Consider the following 27,666-nt stretch of genomic DNA (forward strand, 5'->3'; position numbering starts at 1 on the left):
CAGGATTGGATTATCTGAAATCAAAAAACCAAATAAATTTTGTTAATATATTAGATTATCTAGTAATTAATCGTTCGGCTAATCAAAATAGTGAATTTTCACAAAATGGCAGCTTTTAAAAGAAATGATTTCGATTTTTACGTTAAAATTTGGCCGTAAATTGATTATAAAATGGAAAATAAGTATCAGATTTACAAAAGGAACGATTAATTACTAGAAAATGTATCTTTAAAGATTGAGTTAAAACGGTTGACCGATCGAACAAGCCGTTTTCGAGATATCGTGTACACCGACTTGAAAAATGCCGTTTTGAAAAAAAACACGTTTAAAGTTTCAATACCTACCTTAAAACGTGCCGAGGCATCTCTACATATTTAGGTATAACTCCGAAAGTATTGCTTAGATCTACTTAAAATTTCGTGCGTATACTTTTGAATATATGTACATTACAAAAATGCAATAAAAAAAATCGATTTTTTTGAAAGTCAAAGCTGCGTATAACCCCATAAATCAAGAGGAAAGGGTGCACAAAATTTTTGTGCGTTTCGCACTACATTCACTCAATTTCTCAGACCCGAAACCATCATACGAATCTCGCTCTCAATTGATTAGTCTCTTCTCATTAAGTGACAGGGGTACTTTTCACGCAGTATCATTTATCTTTGATCTCGTGAATGACGAAATTGAAAATTTTCGCCGTTGCAACATTTTTCGCGTTGACTTTTGTAGGACATTATATAGTGCGAATGCGCTTCTCGTTTGATCGTTGTCTGACCTTAATTATCTCTCAACCTTTTTCGATTTGGACCTTTCTGGAGCCAACCAAGTATTTCAAATGCAATTAAAAAATTACTTGCTATGTATAAAATCAAAAGAATACTTTGTAAATATTTGTTATATTAGTTTCACAATTATTAAAAAAAAAAATTGAACTGTAACTTTCATACATTTCTAGCAATTTAATGGTTTCTTGTGTTGATAATTTAATTTTACTAAACTTTTTAATATTAAATATCATAAAATTTGTATTTTAGTTTTGAATTAAAATCTGAAATGTATGTTCTGAATTTTGTAATTTGTAAATAAATAAATAAATATTGTTTATATGAGCAGTAAATCAATAGTCAGTAAGAATCTTTAGGTTTTTTGACTAAATTAAATAAAGAAAAAAAAAAACATAAGATGGACGATGGCGATCACTGATTACACGTTACCTGCAGGTCTTGATGAACTGTTACAACAACAACACTTATTGAATATCAGAACAAATAGTTCTTAAAATTTCATTTTCTTTATTTTATGTCATGTTACCATAATTTATTATATTATATTATATTATTTCTGTATTCTATTAATAATTATTTTTTATTATATTATATTTAACAAAGGCGGATCATAAAACATTTATATTTAAATGAGCAGTATGAATAACTGTCGATAAGTGTATGAATAGAATTGCAAACTTCCTATGAACTCAATCAAGAACTACGTATGGTAACACAGTGAGCAGTTCATCATTGTAAGAACGCAATTGCAGAACTTGATGCCATTCCTTAAATTGCTGAATTCGGGCACAGTTATTGCCGTCGTCATCATCTACATCCTCGTCGACAGCGCGTAGGCCTGTGCGATATTCTTTGTATGGCAGCATTTCTTGTGCAGTTTTTCCGTAGTTTTCACAGCTCATATTGAAACTTATATCAGCCTTATAAGCAGCATTATTTTCAGTTTGAGTACTAGCAAGATTAATGCCATTTCTATTATCATCTTCGCCAATGATCAATGATTTTGTATCGTCAATACTAACACAACGATCAGTATTAACATCATATTCATCATTGTTTAAATAATTTTCTTCCTGCCGCTGATCCACCTCATTACAACTCGCGCTTTGTTTATTACGATTAACATGTGTTTCTAAACTAGCATCATTAATATAATATCTAATAAAATTAATGTTATTACTGTTTTTATTATAAAGGTTATTATAACAATTAACACAATTTTTATTTAGGAGCTTTTGCTCCTGCTGTTGTGCTGCGTCAACGACAGCAGGGCCAACTACTACATTATCGAATATCATATGACTGTCTTTATCGTCATTGTTCATACGCTCGTCATGGGTTTGTGTATCCAGCTTATCTACGGTGTAATAGATATTGTTAAACGAGTGTAATAGCCAGTTATTTGCCAAAGGCAATTCTTCGTTGATATTATCTTCAATGTTTTTATCAGCGTTATCTGAAGTCGCATGACTATTTTGTTCGTTGGAGTTAGATATATTTACAGTCGGGGAAGGTTCAGAGGTAACTTCGTTGACTTCAATTTTGTCTTTTTTTTTTAACTCATTCACTACATCCTCATCATAATTTTTAATTTTGATCTTTGCTGACTCAATTAAGTGATCGGTAAAATCATAGCCACTACAGGACTTCAACGAGTTTGCTTGATTTGCCATGAACAATTCATAAATAGAACTTGAATAAGTAGAGCAAGATGATATCGATGAACTACGTTTCCGCTGCTGGCGGACACTAATATCACTTCTTGTTTCCCAAGACTCAATATTATCTGTTTCTAATTTAATATCAATTTTAGAATGTGTTTGAAGAGGATAGTTTTCTTTTTTCCCCCAATTTGAGTCTTTTGTCACAAATTCATTGTCATCATATTCGCTATCTTCCACACAACTTGAACTGCAACTGCTGATATTGAGAAGGCTTGTTTTAGCGTCATCGTGATCACTAATAATAAGTTCATATGGAAAAAATAGCTCGCGATGCAGTTTTATAGCTTTCGAACTTGACATGGCGCCTTTATCAACCTTCCTTATTTTGCGTCTTCGACGATACTTTCTACATTTCTTATGGAAATAATTTGCAGCGGATTGAGGAAAATCAAGGGATAATACGGATGTTAAACTTTCAGTATCATCAAATTCAAAAGACCTTTTCGTTGAACGTCGTCCGACGTTCGGCATATCGTTAGTTATGCCCATTGCAACTTGATTATGGGACAGAATTTCTTTGACACTACTAGTCAATGTAACGGAAGCTTCGAACGGTGGTGTGCTTTCCTCAACCTCTAAGTTTTTTACAATTGACGTGTTCATGACTATACCACCAACGGAATTCGAGGTATTGACAGAAGTATTACATATCATTGGCTGCATTGTTATACCTAATGCATGGGAGCTATTTGTATTATTATTAATGATGATAGGCGACATGGTAGAGATGGAATTCGAAGGGGAATTAGTTTTACTTGGTGTTTTCTTGATAGTTAGTAAAATGTGGTTGTTGCCTGTTGAAGGGGGAGAAATATCCCGTGTTACAACTTCATGAAAATCGCCGGTACTATCTTCACCGTCCTCATATTCGTTGAACTCTACATCAGCATCAACATCAGGGTCGCCATAGTCGGCATAGTCTACTTCTTGTTCATCAGTGTAATTGTTATCGGCCGAATTAGCGTCAAATTCGTCGCCAACACTAACCAAGGTAAATTGATTGCATGTTGAAACGTGGCTGCTGGCGCTCTTTATTGATTCACCGTCTTCGCCGGCGCCATCAACCAGAAGTGCTCGATCGTTTACAACAATTTCTTCATTCCCATCGCCATCGTGTAGAGTGTCAGCAGATTCGTCTTCATTTTCTTCGTCAGTACTATTAACGTTACTTCCACCTGAGATTTGCATTTGTGTCGCCACATCGCCACTTATTGCTATCTTGATTCGTTTTATTTTTGGTTGTTTATTATCTGGACCTATATCATCGCCATCTTTATTGTCTGCGGAGTAGCGTCGATTAAACTTCTTTCGTCTACGTTTTCGCTCCGTGCTTATATCTAGTAACTTCTGTTCCTGAAATTGGCGCCTCAACTTCAAGTTTATCGACTGTTGAGTTTGCAGTAAACTTGAGTTACTACTAATGCTACTGCGTCTGCTAGATATATTTTCCTCCACGTTCGCAGACGATATGTCGTTTTCTTTGATAGCATTTTGCAGTAAATTTGTATGGCATAGATTTCTAACAGGTCTACAACTAGTATCACTTATTAGGTCACTTGCGGAACCCAATTCACTGCTATATTGGCGTTGATTATTATTAGACAACGATAATGTTGTTGGGCTTAGGGAAATCTTGACAGCTGATTTTGAGCTGTAACCCAAATGGTCAGCAATTGCAAGCAGATTCTGACCATTTTGCGCACTCTCACTTAATTCATTTGAATGTGATAGAAACAGATCAGTGCCATGGCCGATTACATCGATTGTTATGTCTTTAAGGGTGACATTGTTATTATTTTTCCCTACAATTGCACAAGTTTCCACGTCGAAAGGCTTTATTACACTTAGCCTAGCATCCAGATTTGTTGATTCGTCGCAAATATCCTTGGATGTGATTGCTTCGGTATCGGGTATCAAATCTGTTCTATCATCGTTCCTTATGACACTGATACAAATTCTTTGTTTATCAGTCTTGTACTCTTCAGTTCTCTTATTTGCCTTTAGTTGTGGCTCTGCATTGCCAATGTTCTCGTATTCAGAAATTTTTAATGTAGTAACTTTCGTTTTATGGCATGTTTTATGATTGTGTGATGCTCTTTTGTTATTCGTTAACAATGAACGAGCTACACCCAGAAAAGGTATAATATACCATTGTTCCATAGCAGTTACTGTCTTCTTCGATATAGAATTTCTGGTAAAACTTATATGACTTAAATCTTTCCTAATGCGTTCCATCACAAGAGAACCATACCTTGGCGCTACATTGCAACCATCTGTTATAACATATTCAGTTTTGGCATCAGCAGCTGCGGTAACTTTATCTAGCGTCATGTTACGAGCAATGGTGTTATTTGAATTATCCCAATTACCGTTCACATTTGGTATGAAGCAATTATGTAAGGCATCAATGTGAAATTTTGTAATTTTTTGGGTTTGTATGTCGAAGCGCTGTTTTGCTATACATAGAGGATCCTCTTCTACTTCATACGTTGGAAATAAAAGCATGGGTATCTCCTCCCTCATTGTCTGGCTTGCTGCTTGTTCAATAGCCATTTTATTATAGACAGGTTGTGGTGGCTGAATCTGTTCAAAATGCAAGTTATTTATATGTGACTCGGATTCTACTTCTATTTTAAGATTTTCTTGCATAATTCCTTTTTTCAAACTGGCAGCTGCAGCTTCAGCTTTCAACGTATGCAGTGGGTCGTCATCATCATCGAAATCTAAGTCAAATATAGATTTTTTGGGCTTCATCCTAGCTAAAGGAGGTGGTGATGTTGCCGGTGAATTCGGCTTCAATTCAGTTGTACCGCCAATAACAACATTCCTACTAACTGCGTCAAGCTTTATAATCGATTTATCATCTGTTTGTTCCAAAGGATCATGTTTAACATTGTTTTGCTCTAATACTCCGGTTGCAGCACATATTTCAATTTTCTGATTTTTAGCAGATTCTTGTAGGTTATTCTTTTCTGGCGATATTTCAGTTATTTTACAAGTGCACGGTATTAATCCTGTAGTACGCTTCAACTCAGTGGCAGTAATGTTTGGTACAGGCGGTAATTTCTTCAATATTTCAAGCAACTGCTTTTCAATTGCAGCAATTTGACTTGAGGTGTCACTAGATTGCATATCGGTCATAAACGGCGAAATAGCATTCCCTTTCGCTGAAGAAGTCAATTGTGAATTGCTATTACTTTCAATGGATAAAGATCGCTTTATGTGCTTAGGGATTACAGAGCTATCCCGGGAAGGTTCCGAAGTGACCGTATCGCTAGTAGTCTCACCTTCGACTTTATGAAATAAAAAAAGTTATAGTCAAAATATTCATCCGAGTTGAAATTTTTACGTAACCGTATAAAATATAAAATAGTTAATTTATTTTGAAATTACGACAATATTTACCTGCATTGGCATTAGTTAGGTATTTTTCAGGCGTAGAACGTGTGGCCACGGTAGACATAGTGGCATTTGTTGAACAGGCATCAAATGTATGGGGTGATTGCAGTGAGGGTTCTAATAAAAAAAAATTCAGAATTAGATAAATATTTATATCTGCAACCGCAACAGCATTACATTTGTTCGCATTGTTTTAGAGATAGCAACACGGTTTTCTTTTCACAGAAGCGCTATGTATTAGGTGAAGTAAAAAGTTCAGAAAGCTTTCCGCTGGATGTACGAACGAATGTGTGTACGATGTATGAACGGGTTTTAAAGCGAAATATGAGATTATAAATTAGTTGGACCTGATAGTTCTGTTTAAAGTGTCACCGTGCTCTAAAATATAAAAGTTTCAAACAAAAGTTGAAAAGGGCTTAAATAATTAACCATGAAGTATCTTTATCCAGTGATTCGTGGTAGTGGGCATTAAAAATTTAGTTAAACTTTTTTAAATTTGTGCGGCATTTCATGTAGAAGGATCAGTTGAATGCTGAACTCGGTATAGAGAAAACATTAGACTTCAGCGTAGAGAGGTAAATATAATGATTTCTTCGAACATTATGCTATTTTATTTATTATGCATTATGTTACTTTTCTTAACCCTTAGGAGCATGGTGGGAAGCCATGTTCCCACCTTCTTTTTTCTCAACTTTTCTCTACAGATTTCATATTTATGAAAATGGGACCGAGAAAATTTATTTATATGATAATCCATATATCAAAGAATGTAACTGAAACTAAGAAAATTGTTTTGCGTGAATTTATAAACAATTACAGATAAACAAATTGAAAAAATCGTCTATTTTCAGGAAAAAATTCATTTTGAACAAAGTACATAATGTATAAAGATGGGACATGATACTATAAGGTTTTTGGGGTTGCTGATTACGAATCTGAGGCCAGATTTGAGAAATTCAATATGGCGGACCCCAAAAACTCCCTAATATCAAACTTGGTGAGTATCCAACAAGTTTTCAAAAAATATGTCCGCCATTTTGTATCCGCCATATTGAATTTCTCAAATCTGACTCAAGGTTCGTAATCAGCGACCCCAAAAACCCCCTAATATCAAATTTGGTGAGTATCCAACAAGTTTTCAAAAAATAGGTCCGCCGTTTTGTATCCGCCATATTGAATTTCTCAAATCTGACCTCAGATTCGTAATCAGCGACCCCTGAAACCCTTAAAATTACATGCAATCATAAAAGCGGTTGGTAAGTAAAATGTGTGCTTCAAAGGGTTAAACAGTTTCCTCATTTTCAATTGAGAATGTCATCAAAATAAACGTTCGTTGCCGATTTTCGACAGGCAATATAGACATTGAAAAATAGACTTCCGTAACATATTCAGGATCAATTTTTTAAAACACTAAGCCGAAGGAGGGCTGGGAGCTAATAAATTTGTTATTCGTATTCTCATTTTTTCGTCTTCGTCTGGCTCATCTAAAAGTAGGCCCCGGAAACATGCTGTTTCGACAGGTTGGGTCCAGAGGGAGAGGGGTGTTAGATGAGTAGGTTTTAAAGAGCATGTGACAAAGTAGTTAGTGGCGTGCGGGGTGCCTTCACATGGCGGCCATAAGTTTGGTATGTCGGGGTCCATTCTGGATAAGTAGGAGTTTAACCTGCTACAATATCCAGAACGTAACTATGCCAGTTTTACGCGGGTCTCACGGGGAAGTTGAAGCTCTTCATCTGCTGTAGGTGGTGGTTGGACTCCGATTACGGCATTCAGTAGAAGGGAACTTAAGAAGGCGGTAACAGTTTCCCGATGAATGTCGTTTAATGTCTGTCTAAACACTGTCTGATCCAATAGATATCTGTTAGTTTTGTCCTGGATCTTGTCGACGTAGTTTAGAAGGTGTCTCCTGACGTGCCTGGGAGGCTGCTCTGGCTCAAGCAGGTGTCTGCAGGGGTGAAACCTGTGGTAACATCCCAGCAGAAACTGCTTGCTGAGCAGTTTGTTATGCTCAATTACTGGGAGCATTTGTGCCTCGTTGTGAAGGTGTTGAACAGGGGGCATCAGGCGGAAACCGGTCTCTGTCCGAATGGTAGTGTTTTGGCATGTCTGAAGCTTTATCCACTGCGAATCACTGGTTCTAGGCGACCAGACATGGCAACCGGTTCTACGTTACCGGAATGACTCGGGTTCTTACCGCCGAAAAGCTGCCGCCCCAGTAAACTAGCCCTGTCTAGTGTACCATATCCTACCCCCAATCTTTCGTCACAGGCGCAGTCCCTTGCAGCACGTTTGCTCCAAATATTTCTCTTCAGGGCTGGCGTCGAACCCAACCTTGGACCAGAGGTATTTTACTGCTGCATCTGCCACAAACGGCTTCACCTCGGTTAGGTGCAATAAGTGCAACGAGTGGTGTCACCTTAAGCCCTGTTCACGCCTTAAGACTCGTAGGGAGTGGTCCATAAGGTATGTGGCCACGTGTTGCATAACCTGCCGACCTATGCTATCGCTCGCATCAGACCATTAAAGAATGCCAAATGATCTTAGGGGACATCTATTGGCAAAGCAGATAGACGATACGACATCCAGAACTGTTAACGACGACGCCCCCACTAAGGTAGTGGGCAATTGCAGCAGCTCGCCTGACATCACAATTGCAGCGCAGGTCTGTTATATAGCATAACCTGCCGACCTATGCTATCGCTTGCATCAGACCACTTGCCCATTATCGTCTCGAACGAGAAACCTGCCCACTTTGTTTCCGCGGATCACCCGTCATATATCAACTTTAACAAATCTGATTGGACCAGATTCGCGGAATTTACTGAAGACACCTTCGCTGCTCTCCCCGTTCCCACCGACGTGCGCGTAGGTGAACGCGCATTCTGCAAGGTGATCACAGCCGCTGCGGCTCGCTTCATACCCGCTGGAAGGATCCGGGGCTCACGTCCCAATTTTACAGCTGAAGCAGCTGTTCTAGCGAACGATCTTCGGATAAAGCATCCCAATTCGGAGATCCGGCAAACGGTAACCCAATATAAGCGGACCAAATAGGAAGAGCATCTGAAGTCCTGCAACTTAACCTCTGGTGCATAGCACCACCACGACACTCACCGTCATTCACACCCAGGTAAACCGCGGACTCAACCAAAACCGCCCCTGCGAGAGGACTGTTCTAGTAGCGTTGGATCTAAAAAAGGCTTTCCACACAGTCAGCCACGCCACGCTACTACATTCGACACTCCCGCCAGGGCTGAAGAGGTGGATCACAAACTATCTGAGCTGTCGTCACTCGTCAGTGATTTTTCGTGACCAAACATCTAAACAGAGGAAGATCAAGCAAGGTGTTCCACAGGATCGTGTCCTTTCACCCTTGCTGTTCAAGTCGTCAGCGTATGAGACCAGGGAGACTCCTTCTGGTGACTGGGGGAGCTTCGAATCACAGAATTTGAACAGCAAGGGTGAAAGGACATGTTTGGTCACGAAAAATCACTGACGAGTGACGACAGCTCAGAAAGTTGGCGGGTCACCTCTTCAGCCCTGGCGGGAGTATCGACTGATAAATATCATCTAGTAGCATGCAAGGGCTGACTGTGTCGAAAGTCTTCATCGAGTCCAACGCTACTAGAACAGTCCTCTCGCAGAGGCGGTTTTGGTTAAGCCCGCGGTTTGTCAGGGCGTTTATGACGGTAAGTGCTGTGGTGGCGCTATGCACTCGTAGAAAACCATGCTGATGTGGGGCTGGGGTCAGGTGTTTCGTCAAGAATGGGAGTAGAAGGGCCTCAAGTGTCTTCACTACTGGGGAAAGATCCCCTTGGTTGGCGGGTTTCCCAGGTTACAGTAGTGGGACCACTCTCCCTGCTTTCCACTTGCCAGGGATAATGAGAGTGGCCAGAGACAGATTAAAGACCCTTGTGAGAAATCCTACGCCCAATGGTCCCAGGTGCTTCAGCATCAGTGTGTTCAGTCCGTCAGGGCAAATGACTTTCAGTTGTTGCTAATGGTCACTTGCAACAACCCCCTAAAACTAGAAGCACAAATTTGGTATATTGTATGTTTCTGTCTAAGCCCTTAGGTTATGTGGCTCAATGGGAGGGACAACGAGGTGCTTTGTTTATTTACGCCCTAAAGAAATGAATTCTTATCGACCAGTTACAACTAATTAAACTAATTAAGTAAATAACAAAAATAAATTCATTCTATACACAAAGAGTGTTAATCAGTGTTCACATAATTTGTAAACCAATTGAAAAAAAGTACATACAGGGGTCACACAATTTATTTGTACACTCACAGTTTATAAACAGATACACCTGATACTTAGCACGATTTATATAAAAGAATAAAATTTTAAAATATTCGTCAAAAATAACATTCTTATTCAATATTTAAGGAACAAAAACTTCCAAATTAATATCTGGAATTAAGGAACTTAAGGTAGTAATGAAATAAGGCACCATTTTTTGCAAAAATATTGTTCGTACATAGCCATGCAAAGAAAATCTTATTATAAAATTTTTTGAAAAAACGAGTATTCAGTACTTTGTTGGGGCGCCTTTAGCTTTAATAACTGCTTCCAAACGTCGATACATACTTTTTATCAATACCTTGGTTTTATTAGCTGCAATTTTCCACCACCCACAACACTTAAAGCTGTTGTTGTTGTTGTTGTAGCAGCATAAACATTCCCCATACTTATGTACATACGGTGAATGCTGCTGGAGTGACAGTCCTTGGCCGGATATAAATCCGGGTCGTTTCGGTAACGTAGAACCGACTGTTTTATTAGCTGCAATTTTCCACCACCCACAACACTTAAAGCTGTCTTCAATGACGCCTTTGATGTTATTTTGTGATTTCTGTTTCTACTTTCCAAAAGCTCCCAGACATGCTCAATTGGGTTCTGATATGGTGATTGAGTTAGAGTTTTAAGCTGCTTACAGTGGTAAGTAAATAAGCAATTCTTGCACGAGATGAGTGTTTTGGGTCATTGTCTTGTTGAAACAAGAACCCTTTATTATATTTTTACCATCCAATCCAAGTTTAACATTTCTCCTACTCCAGATGCAGCTATGCACCACCAAAGCATTGCATTTCCTCCTCCATGTTTAATTTTTTTCATTCAGTTCTGTATTTTCTTTTAGCCAAACTTTTGAAGGGCCATTTGATCCGAAAACATTAAATTTCGATTCATCACTGATTATGACGTCTTCCCAAAAAGAATCTGGCTCATTTATATAGCGTTTAGCGAACTCCAATTTCTTCTTTCTGTTATTATCTGAAAAGTAGAGCTAGCGGCGTGCCACTCTGCTATGATAACCAGCGTTATGCAGACAATTAGGGCTTATTTTTTTATGCAAAGACTCTTGAATATTTCGGCATAGTATCGTGGAGGTTATTTTTGGATTTTGTGCGACTGATGCTACTTTGTTGCGTTCCTCACATGGAATCAATATTTCTCGCCTTCAGACTTGGTGGTGATTAGCTTCCAATTGACCAATAAGAACGTTATTAGCAATAATAACACTTTGTGCACTGTAGGATGCGATTTGCCAATTGTTTTGCCGATTTCGCACAGAGACTTGTTTCACAAGTATGTACAATTTAATAACAATTTTACGCATTTGTAATGGTAAATCCGCACTGGTCCCCTTACAATCGAGATATTACGCGCAACTGAAACTGAATCAGCGAGAAAAACTAAAACAAAACCTATATTATTTTGTTTTCAGCAATATTAGTGAAAACACAAACGATTTTTACTGTACTTTTGCAGCAACGATATTATGAGCTGTACGAATAAATGTTTTGCAGCATTTTGCTACGTCTGCCTCCTGCTTTCCTTGGAACTCTTCAGTGTGAGTTGAAATAACGAGAGTTTTGTTTGCGGCAATTTATTAGGAATGTAACATTCTTACAATGACTCAAAATAAATATATTATTACCGCAAGCAGTTTGTGCATAGCGAAAATTTTTATGTACTACGCGGGGTGTACGAATAAATTGTGGGGCCACTGTATATACAAAATATGATACATATATTCAAATTATATAAAAAAAGACAAGTAAGGCCGTGGTTACGCTGGCGGATATTTGTTCGGCGAACACGAAATGTATTTACTCTGTTCTGTGTTGGGTAGTTCTACTGAGTTTGTTACGGAGTTGCATTTGAGCATTATTTTTCTCTTCTCTGTTCATCACTAATTGAAGTACGCATATAACGGGTGATTTTTTAGCTATTATCTTTTTAAACAGTTGGTTTAAGGGGGGAAGCTGGTCTAGAATTTTGAAAAAATCGAAAAATTTTTTTTTGTCTTAAAAGGTGCTTTAGGGTCTTAGAAATAATATACCAAATGAGGGATGCCAGCAAAAATGTCTAAATGCCCAAATTTTTCATTCGACGGCAGTGCCTCGCAGGTATGCCCCGAACGCTACTTACAACTTTAAACGCGTTTTTCTCGAAATCACTTTTTTTAAACTGGCCGAAGACATAACTCGAACAAATCTTTACCGATTCTTACGAAATTTTAACAATACATTCGAAATACCTTTCTCCGGAGACGTACGTAGAATTTTTTATTTATATTACATAGTTTTTTTTTTTAATCAACAATTTTATGTCGTTCTTTATAGTGAAAATTTTAACTTTTTGTTCAAACGTGCACCATTTCGCGAAAAAACAAAATATCGAAAAAATCCTACGTACGTCTCTTTCTGTTGTTATATAGAAACTAAAAAAATTTTATTTTTTGCTCCAGGACAAAAATTAAGGAGTTTACGTCTTCGGCAATGGACCCACTAGAAAAAAAGGCGCCTTAGGAGAACTGCTGGACAGCGGCCATTTTGAAATTAATTCAGACGAAAAATTTTGTATTTGTACCATGAAAGCTATATTAATATATTAAACCTATTTCACAGATTTTCGATTGATTCCTTTGTTGAGTCAAAATAAATTCATAAAATATGCCCATTTTTTGCGCTCTAGACCAGCTTCCCCCCTTAAACAATTGACGCAATTTTCGTGTTTTGTTTCACTGTCAAACATCTTCCGTTTGAATCGTCTTACAAACGAACAACGCTTGCAAATCATTGAATTTTATTATAAAAATGCGTGTTCTGTTAAGAAAGTTTATCGCGCGCTTTTTCCATTTTATGGTCAGTTTAATCGACCCACTGAATCGGCTATTCGAGCTATTGTGACTAAATTTAGAACCAAATTTACATTATTGGACATTGAACCACCAACACGCTTACGTAGAGTGGGAACTGAAGAAAATAGTGTAGCTGTATCGGCCAGTGTTAATGATGGCCATCGATTATCGATTCGTCGCCGTTCGCAGCAATTGGGCCTCTGTTACTCAACAACGCAGAACATTTTGCGAAAGGTTTTAGGTGTGAAGCCTTTCAAAATACAGCTGGTGCAAGAATTGAAGCCGAACGACCTACCGCAACGCAGAATTTTTGGTGAATGGGCTCTTGGAAAGTTGGCCGAAAATCCACTTTTTTATCGAAGAATTGTGTTCAGCGACGAAGCTCATTTTTGGATCAATGGGTACGAAAATAAGTAGAATTGTCGATTTTGGAGTGAAGATCAGCCAGAAGAATTACAAGAGCTACCAATGTATCCAGAAAAGTCACAGTTGGGTGCGGTTTATGGGTTGGAGGTATCATTGGACCGTACTTCTTCAAAGATGCTGCGAATCCTAACGTAACTGTGAATGGTGAACGCTACCGTGAAATGATATCCAACTTTTTTTTGCCCAAAATGCAAGAGCTTGACTTTCATGACATGTGGTTTCAGCAAGACGGTGCCACATGCCACACAGCACGCGTAACAATCGACTTGTTGAGAGGCGAGTTCGGTGAACATTTTATTTCACGTTCGGGATCTGTCAATTGGCCACCCAGATCGTGCGATATAACGCCTTTATATTATTTTTTTGGGGCTATGTTAAAGCTCATGTCTATTCAGACAAGTCTGCTTCATTAACGCATTGGAAGACAACATTAAATCATTTATATGTGAGATACCGGCCGAAATATTGGAAAGAGTATGCCAAAATTGGACTAAGCGGATAGACCCCTTGAACCGCAGTCGCGGTCAACATTTGCATGAAATAATCTTCAAAAATTAAATTATATGGACTGTACTATCGATTTAAATAAAAATTGCATGCATTTTTCTGAATTTTACGTGTTTTTTTTTTGAGAAACTTTCCTATAACTCTTAAAAAATCACCCTTTACTTTATGCTAGTCACAAAAAGCGTAAAAATGCGTAAAGAAATACAGTAGTATACACAGGTAAATGAAAAAATAAATACACGAAAATATATAGTTAGTCTCATAACTCTTTTCACAATTTAATATCATTATTCTTTTAGTGATTCGATTTGTTTTGTAATATTTTTTTATATTTTTTGTAACAGAACACTTTGCTAGCGCCATCTACTTAATCCTGTAAACAAAAATAGTTATTTGAATATGCATAAATAGCGAAAACCTAAATGCGTCACATTTTGTCCCGAAATTGTTTCCACAACTCGCAGACACTTAACGGTATACTACTATTTTTGTATATTTTTCGTTGCCTTTGCATTGACGAAAACCGGCATTACTGCATCATTACTGCCGCATGCTAACGTTGGATGTTTTTTTTTTGTTTGTAATGAGACAAAAATAATGGAATATAACTTCGATGAACCTAACAAAGTTTAGAGAAAGCCGCTAACAGCCCTAAAAAACAAGAACGTTATTCCCACAGTGAAATTTTGGTAGCTAAGTGTAATGGTATGGGGTTGAATTTGTAGCAAAAATGTTAGGTTAGGTTAGATTTTGCAGCCGCATCGCACATAGAGACAACGATGCCACTTAGATCACGAAATGGGTCCGTTGTGAGCCGCGGAGGCTGGGCTACATTTCCCTCTCCATATTGAACCATCCTGAGCTTTTGACAAAGCGTAAAAGGTTGTTGATGCTTTAAGTGTATAGATTATCTAAATTCGTGAAGAAGTAAGATTTTAAAAATCGGATCCTGCTTCTAGCTAGAGCTGGGCATGTGCAAAACAGGTGTTGAATTGTTTCCAACTCCTCTTCATTTCTGCAGCTACGACAGAAATCATGGGTGTAAACGCCTAATCTACTTGCATGATTTCCTATGAGACAATGTCCCGTGAGGGCCCCTACTAGGATCCCGATTTGAAGTCTACTCAGTTTTATAATACTCTTGGACAGACGTAAATTTAGCCTTGGCCATGTTTGCCTAGCAATTTCACAGGTGTTAACGCTAATCCATCTTTGATTTGCAGAACTGATTAGTGCGTCGCTAATGAAAAGCTTACAAGTTGCGAGAGGTGTCTTCATAAAATTGCTATCAAAAATGTTGGTGAAATAAAATTATTACTTATAAAGTCAACATAACAAAAGAAATCTATTTCGACATTTTACGTAACAATTGGAAACAAAGTGTGCAAAAATTTGGACTGACTGATCCAGAAAATCCAAATAAATTGTTATTCAAATTATACCAAAATAATGATTCTAAGTACAAGTCCTACATATGCAGGTTGTTGTTGTAGCAGTGTACTTATCCAGGTACATAGGTATACATATGCAGAACTTAATTATAATATATAATTGTTCAAAACTATTAGATACTCCTGTCCAAAGCCCAGATATCAACCCAATTGAAAATTTATGGTCGCATTTCAAAAAGAAAGTGATGAAAAGGTATCCTTCAAACAAAAATACTTTGATACAATGCATCAAAGAGGAATAGGAAGAGATTTCACAGAAATATGAACTAAAACTACTAATTGCATCAATGCCCAGGGGATTACAAGCGGTAAATGCTGCAGGTATATACATATATATATAATTGGGGCGTATACCCTTTTTGGGTGCATAGCCGAGCTCCTCCTCCTATTTGTGGTGCGCGTCTTGATGTTGTTCCCTAAATGGAGGGATCTACAGTTTCAAGCCGACTCCGAACGGCAGAAATACACTCGGAGCTTTGCCATTGCCTTCCGTGGGGCGACAGCTATTATAAAAACTTTTCCTTCATGTTGGTGTTTCACCGAGATTTGAACCTACGTTCTCGCTGAATTCCAAATGGTAGTCACGCACCAATCCATTCGGCTACGGCGGCCGCCGCTGCAGGTAGTCACTCGAAATATTAACATAAAAATAGTCATGTACATTTATTCGATCTTTTATTTTGTTGATATGTGAAAAGAGTTTTGAGACAGTGACGAATATTGTTTTTAAATTGCTTTTTTGTTCTAAATCGATTGAAATATATAATTATACTAGCATCACCCAGTGGGCTTCGCACCACCATACATAAAATGTTTTTTTTATATCGCAAGAAATTTTTCATATTAAGTTTTCTTTATAGAACTCGTAAAATGTTTAAACAGTTGAATTAGTTGATTTTTTTCATTCAACATACTTTCTAAAGATGTCACAATAGCCTTTTCTGTACTTTTTTAAAATTTGATTGTGGTGGTCACCTATGTATATACAGGTAAGGTAAAAGAGCCGATAAAAACTTGTAATTATACTTTGATTCTTTAATTTCCATTTCAATTTTTTACGCTAAATAAATTATGCTAAAATAAATAAAGTTAAAAATGTTTTTCCAGTTCCTTGAATGCTCCAGTTTTTATTATATCTTCGCCCAAAATTAATATTAACATAATACACTTACAACCACAACAGTACAACAGAAACGCTCATAAACGGCTGTGTATTTGTTATTGTTTTTCCCATACAGGCATTTCGTATGAGAGGAAACCATTACTCACATAAAATATCATAACTCAGGAACGGCTGCACCGATTTCAATCAAACTTCACACAAACCACCTCCTTAAAGATAGAAAAGAACTCTAAAATTTTTGTGTCAATCGGTTTGGCGGTTCTTGAGTTATAAGATTACCAAGGAAATGTAATGTATAACGACAACTTGAAATAACCCAGGATCAGCAGTGTGGTTAGGAATTTCAGCTGATATAAGGCTATCGATTTGATCCGGAGTTATTTTATGTACCAGCAAAATTAGTATATGTGCGTGCGGCAATCCCCTTTTCTGCCATTCGATGGAGTACATATGGCAACGCACCTCCCCAAATACATATAATTTCACAATTAAATCCATAATTGCTTTACATTTTTGCCGAAATGGATACTCATGTGGTTCAAACACATCCTAGGGTTATCCAGGTCCACGTTTTGGTCTATATCTCGAGACCCTAGTTACGGAGGGGCATTAAAAATACTCTATACTATAGAATCATCAGCAGCTTCCATTTGCTACCCATATTGTACAAACACATCCTAGGGTTACCCGGGTCCACGTTTTGGATTATATCTCGAGACCCTAGTCACGGAACGGTATGAAAAATACTCTATACTATAGATATCATCAACAGCTTCCATTTGCTACCCATATTGTACTAACACATCCTTAAGTTATCGGGGTCCACATTTTGGGCGATATCTCGAGACCCTAGTTACGGAGGGGCATTAAAAATACTCTATACTATAGAATCATCAGCAGCTTCCATTTGCTACCCATATTGTACAAACACATCCTAGGGTTACCCGGGTCCACGTTTTGGATTATATCTCGAGACCCTAGTCACGGAACGGTATGAAAAATTCTCTATACTATAGAAATCATCAACAGCTTCCATTCGCTACCCATATTGTACGAACACATCCTTAAGTTATCGGGGTCCACATTTTGGGCGGTATCTCGAGACCCTAGTCACGGAGCGGCATAAAGAATACTCTATACTATAGAATCAGCAGCTTCTATTTGCTACCCATATTGTACAAACACATCCTAGGGTTACCCGGGTCCACGTTTTGGATTATATCTCGAGACCCTAGTCACGGAACGGTATGAAAAATACTCTATACTATAGAAATCATCAGCAGCTCCCATTTGCTACCCATATTGTACGAACACATCCTTAAGTTATCGGGGTCCACATTTTGGGCGATATCTCGAGACCCTAGTCACGGAGCGGCATCAAACATACTCTATACTATAGAATCATCAGCAGCTTCCATTTGCTACCCATATTGTACAAACACATCCTAGGGTTACCCGGATCCACGTTTTGGATTATATCTCGAGACCCTAGTCACGGAACGGTATGAAAAATACTCTATACTATAGAAATCATCAACAGCTCCCATTTGCTACCCATATTGTACGAACACATCCTTAAGTTATCGAGGTCCACATTTTGGGCGATATCTCGAGACCCTAGTCACGGAGCGGCATCAAAAATACTCTATACTATAGAATCATCAACAGCTTCCATTTGCTACCCATATTGTACAAACACATCCTAGGGTTACCCGGGTTCACGTTTTGGCCTATTTCTCGAGACCCTGGTATCCGATTCTTAAAATTTTAAAACACAAACCATCTACTGAATAGTCCAAACAAAGCCTAAAAATTTTGTTTGGATAGGTGAGCCCGTTCTTGAGTTATAAGATTACCAAGGAAATGTAACTTCTTTTTATATATATTAGATTTTTTTGTTTTGTTATAAAAATAAATAAATCACAATACGTGCATTAGTTTCGGAATCCACTTCAAACATTTTTCCTTCCCAAATATTTTCATATGAAAAGATTTAATAGACAAACTGTCATATTTAGGGCAGCAGAGCACAGAAATTTTATATGAAAAGACGTCATGTCATATTTATAGAAACATTTCTGAAACTTCAAAACCGCAGAGGCGTTAGATCAGGATAATTATTCTGCTGTCTTTTAGTTATACAAGCCTTATAGAATAGACAGACGGTGGCGTTAATCGGGATTACCGACTTAATTCGGAATTATCTCTCGAAATAAGTGCAACTAATTCGGATCAACTACTAGAATTAATTCCGATAATTTAAGCGGATTTGGGGAAATTTTCGATAACAACAATGCCAAAAAACGGCATTTAATATGTATATGTTGTGAATGAATAACAATCAAACCTTTAAACAGAAGAACAAGGAAAATTTTAAAAAACATTGAAACATGGCACCATTAATATCAGGTCAATCATAAGTTCGCGCGTATTTTACCCATAATTTCACTTTTGTACGATTTTTGCATACAAAAAATTATTCGCGGAATATAACGGAACTATTTATATTTTCTTTGATACATTATGCATTTAACAAGTGATTTTAATCGCGGATAGAAGCATGTGGTGATACAAAATAAAATGGAATCTTCGAACGCGTATAAGAGGCATATTTTGTATTTTTTTTATAAAAGTGGTTAAAATGCAACAACTGCTGCTGCAAAAATAAACACGGTTAACGGAGAGGAATCCGTGAGTGCAGGGACTGTCCAAAAGGGGTTTTAAAAATTCCTAGTAACTGCGATGTGGAGGAAGCCCCGAGTCTTTAACTCCGACGCCTTGCTCGAATTCGTGGAAGCTAAGCCAAATTTGACAGTCGATATGATAGCTCAGAGGTTAAATTCATCGCATGGAACAGTACAAAGGCACCTGGTTCAGTTGGTAAAGGTTTCAAAGCTGTGAAAATGGGTTCGGGATAGACTTTCCGTCGCCAACCTTCAGCAGAGAGTGAATGAGTGTGCTCAGCTGCTGCAACGGCTTGAAAATGAAAGTTTTTTGAACCGTATCGTTACTGGTGATTAAGAATGGGTCCTTTACAACAATCCTATTCGGAAACGCCAATGGTTAGATAAAGATTAAACACCAGAACTGACCCCTAGAGATGGCCTTCACCCCAAGAAGATTCTCCTGTCTATTTGGTGGGATATCGCCGGTATTGTTTATTATGAACTTGTGGAACCAAACCAGACGACAACTGCTGATTATTATTCCCACCAGCTATCAAACCTGAATGAGGCACTTAACGAAAATCGGCCGTCTTTAGTGAATAGACGCAAAGTTTTGTTTCACCACGACAACGCAAAACCTCATACCGCAAGGAAAACATTAGGCAAGCTGAACGAGCTCGGCTAAAATAGCTCGGGCACTCTTTGCGTTCGACGAAGTGGAATCGTTGAAGAACTACAACAGTCGGTCCTACGTTACCGAATCGACCCGGATTTATATCCGGCCAAGGACTGTCACCCCAGCAGCATTTCCCGTATGCAAATATGGGGAATATTTATGCTGCTACAACAAGAACAACATATCCAACTTGTCGCTGTGCTTCGTTGGGTTCGACAGGGACCTTACGGCGGACCAGAACCTATTCACACCAGAGGTGAAGTTACAGGGTTTTAAATGCTCTTGCCATTTTGTCCGCTTATGTTGGATTACCAGTTGCCGAATCTCCGAATTGAGATCCTTTATGCGAGGATCCGCGGGATCGCTCTGGTGTGGGTGGTTACGCTTGTTTGCTAGAACAGCTGCTTCAGCTGGGAAATCGAGACGTATGCCCCGGATCCTTTCAGCGGGTATGAAGCGAGCCGCAACAGCTGTGAGCACTTTGCGGAATGCGCTTTACCCTATGCGCACATCGGTGGGGATGGCGAGAGCGGCGACGGTGCCTCGTTAAATTCCACTAAGCCGGTAAAATAAGCGTTGTTAAAGTTAATATATGACCGGTGATCCGCGGAAACAACGTCGGCAGGTATCTCGATCGTCTGATGCAAACGATAGCATAGGCCGCCAGGTTGTGCTATTTATCAGTCAAGCGGTAGCAATTTTTATGTCAGGCGAGCTGGTGAAATTGCCCACTACCCTAGTGGGGGCGTCATTTGTTTGTTTGTTAACAGTAATAAAAGCCCCGCCAGTGTAGGGAATATCACCGGTCATCTTCGTCTAGCTCATCTACAGGTAGGCCCTGGAAACATGCTGTTTCGACGGGTTGGGTGCAGATCCTGGCGACCAGACAGGCGCTGCATAGTATAGAACCGGCCGACCAATTGCCTTAAATGTCGATAGCAATAGTTCTTTGTCTTTGCCCCAAGTGCTGCCGGCAAGCAATTTGAGGACCTTGTTGCGGTTTTGGACTTTAGTGGCAATTGCGGTTGTGTGCGCTGAGAAGGAGAGCAAACTGTCAAAGCTTACACGCAAGATTTTCGGGTTGTTTACCGTCGGAATTGATGTGTCGTCGACTTTTACCTAAAGGGACAGTTGGAGATTCCTCGCAGTGAAAAAAGCGAGAAAGGTCGGTGAGGTAGTTGTTCACTTTGGAATACAGGCCATCAATCTCATTGCCCGACGCCATTATCGTACAGTTGTCAGTGTATGAGACCAGGGAGACTGCCACTGGTGGTTGGGGGAGCTTCGAGATCTAGAAGTTGATCAGCAAGGGAGAAAGGACACCACCCTACGGTACACCTTGCTTGATCTTCTTCTGCTTTTATGTTTGATCTCGAAAAATCACTGATGAGTGACGACCGCTCAGGTAGTTTGCGGACCACCTCTTCAGCCCTGGCGGGAGTGTCGACTGATAAATATCATCTAGTAGCGAGGAATGGCTGACTGTGTCGAAAGCCTTCTTCAGGTCCAACGCTATTAGGACAGTCCTCTCGCAGGGGCGGTTTTGGTTAAGCCCGCGGTATATTTGGGCGTTTATGGCGGTGAGTGCAGTGGTGGTGCTATGCACTCGTCGGAAGCCGTACTGATGTGGGACTGGGGCTAGGTGTTTCGTGAAGAGTGGGAGTAGGAGGGCTTCAAGTGTCTTCACTACTGGGGAAAGGAGAGTTATCGGATGATAAGATTCCCCGTGGTTGGCGGGTTTCCCAGGTTTCAGTAGTGGGACCACTCTCCCTGCTTTCCACTTGTCAGGGATGATGAGAGTGGCGAAGGACAGATTGAAGACCCTTGTGAGAAATCCTACTCCCAATGGTCCCAGGTGCTTAAGCGTCAGCGCGTTTGGTACGTCAGGGCCAATGGCTTTTGATGTTTTAGATTTATTGATGGCCCCTGAACCTCATCACCGGAGAAAGTAAGTAGCGCACTGTCGTTCGTCAGTTTGTGCAGCCTTCTGGTAGCAGGACGCTTGGATCTGTCGGCCGGAGGACGCAGTATAAAAAGTCGGCTAAAGTCGCTAACGCATCTCTTCGGATCCGACGAAGTGCAACCGTTGAAGGTAGCTCTCTCGATCGAGACGATAATGGGCAAGTAGTCTGATGCAAGCGATAGCATAGGTCGCCACGTTATGCTATTTATCAGACCCGCGCTAGCTATTGTAAGATCAGGCGAGCTGCTGAAATTGCCCACGACCATGGTGCTTAATGTCGTTCACAGTGCTTAATGTCGAATAGTCTATTTGGTCTGCCAATTGTTGTCCCCCACGATCGTTTGGAAGGCTTGAATGCCAAAGATCGTGATGCGCATTGAAGTCACCTACAACCAATCGGTTTTCGGCTCTGATGAGCGCACCTATATTAGGGTGATATCCTGCCACTCAGCAGCTGGCAAGGGGTATATAAACATTGAATATTTCGAGCTCGGCATCACCTGACCGGACAGCTATACCTTCAGATTCTAATGTGCTATCCCTGCGGTCGATACCTATATCGATAAGACGATTCTGCACTGTGTGATACTATAAACGCTAGGCCTCCACCCTTGTCTCGTTAGCGATGCTTTCTGTGCACGTTATGGCCATCCCTGGTAATCAGGGAGGAGCTAGTGTGCATTTGTGCTCATGAAGTCGACTATGTCCGTTGCGGACTGATGATGTCGGGCGGTCGAGCCACAGGGGGTAGTGGCGGGTGCAGAGCTCTGCAGCAGGGGGCAACGAAGTCAAGTGGCAATTGTAGGAATTATACTTGACGGATGTCAAGTTCCGAGGAACCCTGGTCTGACACACAAAACTGCTGGTTTGTCCCCGCACTGGGATTGGAGCAGGAGGGTTGTGGGTCAAAGAGGGAGCTGTGTTGCACCGGTGGGCTCCTTGCCGTTGAGGTTTGATTAGTGGTGGCAGTTTGAAATCCCGGCACATTCGACGATGAAGCCGTTGAGGCAGGGACAGACTGATGGCGAAAGCACCACGTGGCCACATACCATGTGGACCACTCCTTATGTGTATTAAGGCCCGAGAAGTTCTTGAGATGGCACCACCCGTTGCACTTATTGCACCTTACCAAGGTGGAGTTCGGGTGGAGCCATTTGTGGAATATGCAGCAATAGAATAGTGCTGGTCTAGGGTTGGGTTCAATAACAGCCCTGAACAGAAGTATTTAGAGGATTGCGCAGGATTGCTCCTGTGACGATAGATATGGGGTGTGGTATTGTACACTAGACAGGGCTAGTTTACTGGGGCGGCAACCTTTGATCGGAAAAACCCGAGTCATTCCGGTAACTTAGAACTGGCTGCCATGGGAATGAAGTTGAAACTCTTCGTATATGAAGGGTGGTGGTTTGATTCCGGTGACGGCATTCTAGAGGCGAAATTTTTAAAGGTGATAAGAGTCTCCCGATGCATACCGGCTAAGGGCTGTCTGTAAACTGTTGCATGTGAATACGTAGTTACTGTCGTGCGGTGTGCCTTCACATTGCGGACATACATTGAGTACGTCGGGGTCTATTCTGCATAAGTAGAAGTTTAACCTACTACATTATTCAGATCACTACTGAGCCAGAGATACGCGGATCTAATGAGGCAGCTGAAGCTCTTCGTGCGCAATGGGTAGTCATTAGATTCCGATAACGAAATTCGCAGTTGGGAGCTTAGGAAGGTAGTAAAGAGGCCCAAAGGGATCCTGTCAGTGTAGTCGAAGACTACCTACTGACTCGCCTGGCTGTAGAGCTCTGCAAGCGCAACCCCCCCAGTGTAGCGCGGCCGACTGCCACCATTAGGCCACAACAGCAGTAAAAGACACAGCACGGCCACTATAGACAGCCACCCAAATCATGACTCTCATCCCAAAAAGTTTTATGTTCCTACCACTGAATTGCAATGGACTCTCTAGCAAGATTGACGAGATAATCGATTTTATGAGTCGCACACGGTAGTTCCCCCCTGATTTCCGGAGAGGACTATAACGTGCATCGAAAAGATCGCGAACGAGATAATAGTGGTGACCTAGCGTTTATAGTCCACAACACTACTGTGCAATATGGTTTCATCGATGAAGACATCAACCTCAGGGACCGCAACTTAGAGTGTCATGGAATATATATTACGTCTGATCACACGATGCTGAGCTCTAAATTTACAATATTTACATACCCCCCGCCACCTGCTACCCTCCAGGATATCACCCTGATATAGGTGCGCTTATCAGGGGTGAAAGCCGATTGGTAGTAGGTGACTTTAATGCGCATCGTGATATTTGACATTAAAGAATACCAAATGATCGTAGGGGACATCTATTGGCAAAGCAGATAGACGATTCGACATCCAGAACTGTAAGCGACGACGCCCCCACTAGGGTAGTGGGCAATTGCAGCAGCTCGCCTGACATCACACTTGCAGCGCAGATCTGATATTTAGCATAACCTGGCGACCTATGCTATCGCTTGCATCAGACCACTTGCCCATTAATAGAGTAGAATACCCCACCAAGGTCTTCAATTTGTCTATGGCCACTCTCATCATTCCTGATAAGTGGAAATTAGGGAGAGTGGTCCCACTACTGAAGCCTTGGCAAACCCGCCAACCAAGGGGAGTCCTATCGTCCGATAACTCTCCTTTCCCCAGTAGTGAAGACTCTTGAAGCCCTTCTACTCCCACTCTTTACGAAACAATTGACCCCAGCCTCACACCAGCATAGCACCACCACGGCACTCACCGTCATTAACACCCAGGTAAACCGCGGTCTTAACTAAAACCGCCCCTGCGAGAGGACTGTCCTGGACAGTCAGCCACGCCACGCTACTAGATGACATTTTACAGTCGACACTCCTGCCAGGGCTGAAGAGGTGGACCGCAAACTACCTGAGTGGTCGCCATTCGTCGGTGATATTTCGAGACCCAACATCCAAACAAATGAAAATAAAGCAAGGAGTTCCGAAAGGTGGTGTCCTTTCACCCTAGCTGTTCAAATTCTACATCTCGAAACCCTCCCAGCCACCAGAGGGAGTCTCACTGGTATCCTACACCGACGACTGCACGATAATGGCGTCGGGCAATGACATCGATGGCCTGTGCTCCAAGGTAAACGACTACCTCGCCTGTCTTTCTAGCTTCTTCCCTGCAAGGAGAACTTACAACTTTCCCCCACTAAATCCACAGCGACCCGCTTCACCACCTGGACAAAGGAAGTCAAACTGCAACTTAAGGTGAAAGTCAATGGCACACCAATTCCGACGGTAAACAACCGCAGAATCTTGTGTGTTACCTTTGACAGCTTGCTCTCCTTCTCAGCGCATAAAACCGCTATTGCAACTAAAGTATAGAATCGGAACAAGGTTCTCAAGTCGCTTGCCGGCAGCACTTGGGGCAAAGATAAGAAAATGTTGCTGTCGACTTTCAAAGCAATAGGCCGATCGGTTCTAAACTATGTTGCGCCTGTCTGGTCGCCTGGAACCAGTGATTCGCAGTGGACGAAGCTGCAGATCTGCCAAAACACTGCAATAAGGACCGCGACAGGATGTCTCCGATTGGGGTGTTACCGCAGGCCTCCCCCGTGCAGATACCTGCTTGAGCCTGAGCCATCTCCTACGCACATCAGGAGGCATTTCCTCAATTACGCGGACGATATCCAAGACAAAACAGACAGACAGCTACTGGATCGGACAGTGTACAAACAGACAATCAACGACATTCATCGGGAGACCATTACCACCTTGTTATGCTCCCTACAACCGAATGCCGTTATCGGGGTCCAACCACCACCAATCGCAGACGAAGAGCTCCACCTTCCCCGAGAGTGCCGCGTAACCTTGGCACAATTACGTTCTGGATATTGTAGCAGGTTAAACTCCAACTTATCCAGAATCGACTCCGACGCACGACACGAACCACCTTTTCACATGCCCCATCAAACCCACTAATCTAACACTCCTCTCCCACTGGACCCAACCTGTCGAAACAGCTAGTTTCCTGGGCCTACCGTTAGATGAGCTAGACGAAGACGACCGGTTATTACACTACACTGACAGGGCAAAGTTGCTGCTACAAAAACAGCAACACTAATCAACTTTTCACATGCCCTTTAAAACCTACTCATGTAACACCCCTCTCCCTCTGGACCCAACCAGTCGAAACAGCATGTTTCCTGGGCTTACCTTTAGAGGAGCCAGACGAAGACGACCGGCGATACACCCTACAATGACTGGGCTTCTATTACTGTTAAAACAACAAAAAAAAAAGATGAGAGGTGAGATACATTCCACTAAACATAGTTGTTGTTGTTGTCGTAAAAGCATGAGACATTACCCAACAGCACGTAGAACTTGTTAGGGAATATTGCTGAATAGACAGTACTAATTCCGGTAACATAAAACCGACCGTAGGGGGAACGAAATTAGCTAAAGTTTATCTTGGTCGAGGAACTGCTTTTTAATCCAAGTTTATTATGAGTGAATTTTAACTCTTACAGACTAGATTTCGTATTTAAATAAAGATCAATCATTTATAAATACTAATAGTAAAAACATTGAACTCAGATTGACATAAAGACAAAACATCTTCGAGAGGTTAATAAATTATATAAGAGCTAATGAAATATAGTTTGTATTAAAGACGTTGATATATAAGCGTTTGAAAACCCAAGACTTTATGTGTAACACTGAATCATATCTGCTCAAGTAAAGCAAGACAATCAATATATCCCAAATCAGATAAAATATTAACATCAGCGATTCTTTACTTGTCCTACAAGCATACGAGTAACTGATCAGGGAATTGAAAAGGTTGAAAAGTAATCTGATGAATTTTCTTTTGACTAGTTCAATTTCACTAGCAAGACATAAAGGGTTATTCAATAGGTGCGCTTCAACTTTTTTCCGATAGGGAGGGCGAACGACGCTATATTTTTTATTTTTCGCTTGTCATTTGTAAACTTCATTAGTATACATTTCATCATGGAACGCTACACACTTGAGCAACGATTGCAAATCGTGCAAATTTTTTATGAAAATAATCGTTCTGTTGCTGCTACTTTAAGAGCATTACGGCCATTTTACGGTCCATTTAACAAGCCGTCCCGTTTTGGAGTTATGTGAAGTCATTGGTCTACAGTAACAAGCCGGCGACGACTTTTGAGCTCAGAGCCAATATTGAACGCGAAATTGCTGGAATTTCGGCCGATTTATGCAAAAGAGTGGTCGAAAATTGGGTTCAACGATTGGACTTCGTAAAACGTGCACGCGGTGGTCATGCAAAAGAAATCGAATTTCATACTTAAATGTATATGTTCAAACTCGATAATAAAAAAAAAATTAGTTAAAAAAGTCAAACCGTTTGTGTTTTATTCAAAAAAGTTCAAAAGTTGAAGCGCTCTTAATGAAAAACCCTATATATAGATTGAGTTGAGTCATGCTCTAATATACAAACTACCAAATTTAACAATGTTTTTCTGGGATAGTGACCATTAAAACCTTTCGAATATATACGCAAGAAAGTTAAGCTGATATGTGCTTGGGAGCAAATAAAAGGTAAAACGGGGTCATTGGAACAAATAAGCGACATCCTCGCCATTCCCAGTCACTCAAACATCGAAAAAATAAGCAAATTCATTAAAACTATCGAAATGACAATATAACAAATAATCCAGACAGCCACAGACGACACAGAGCTGATGGCCTCTGCAGCCAATGCTCAAACATAATTTTAGTACTGGTATTCATACCAGTCACTAAATAATA

At 40.3% G+C, this 27,666-nt stretch overlaps 1 protein-coding gene across 3 annotated transcripts in view; it reads right to left on the bottom strand.

The window, feature by feature from the left end:
* Window positions 1–1,193: 1,193 nt before the first annotated feature.
* Window positions 1,194–27,666, bottom strand: part of LOC128869333 (mediator of RNA polymerase II transcription subunit 26) — a 90,835-nt gene continuing 64,362 nt past the window's right edge. For all 3 annotated transcript variants that reach the window (XM_054111867.1, XM_054111865.1, XM_054111866.1), the window contains exons 5-6: window positions 5,915–6,025; window positions 1,194–5,802 (exon numbers count right to left, since the gene is read on the bottom strand). In XM_054111867.1, the coding sequence (XP_053967842.1) occupies window positions 1,475–5,802; window positions 5,915–6,025 (4,439 nt within the window). In that variant the 3' untranslated portion in view covers window positions 1,194–1,474. The remainder of the gene's footprint in view (window positions 5,803–5,914; window positions 6,026–27,666) is intronic.

Source organism: Anastrepha ludens, chromosome X (genome assembly GCF_028408465.1).
Source record: "Anastrepha ludens isolate Willacy chromosome X, idAnaLude1.1, whole genome shotgun sequence".
Classification (NCBI taxonomy): Eukaryota; Metazoa; Arthropoda; class Insecta; order Diptera; family Tephritidae; genus Anastrepha; species Anastrepha ludens.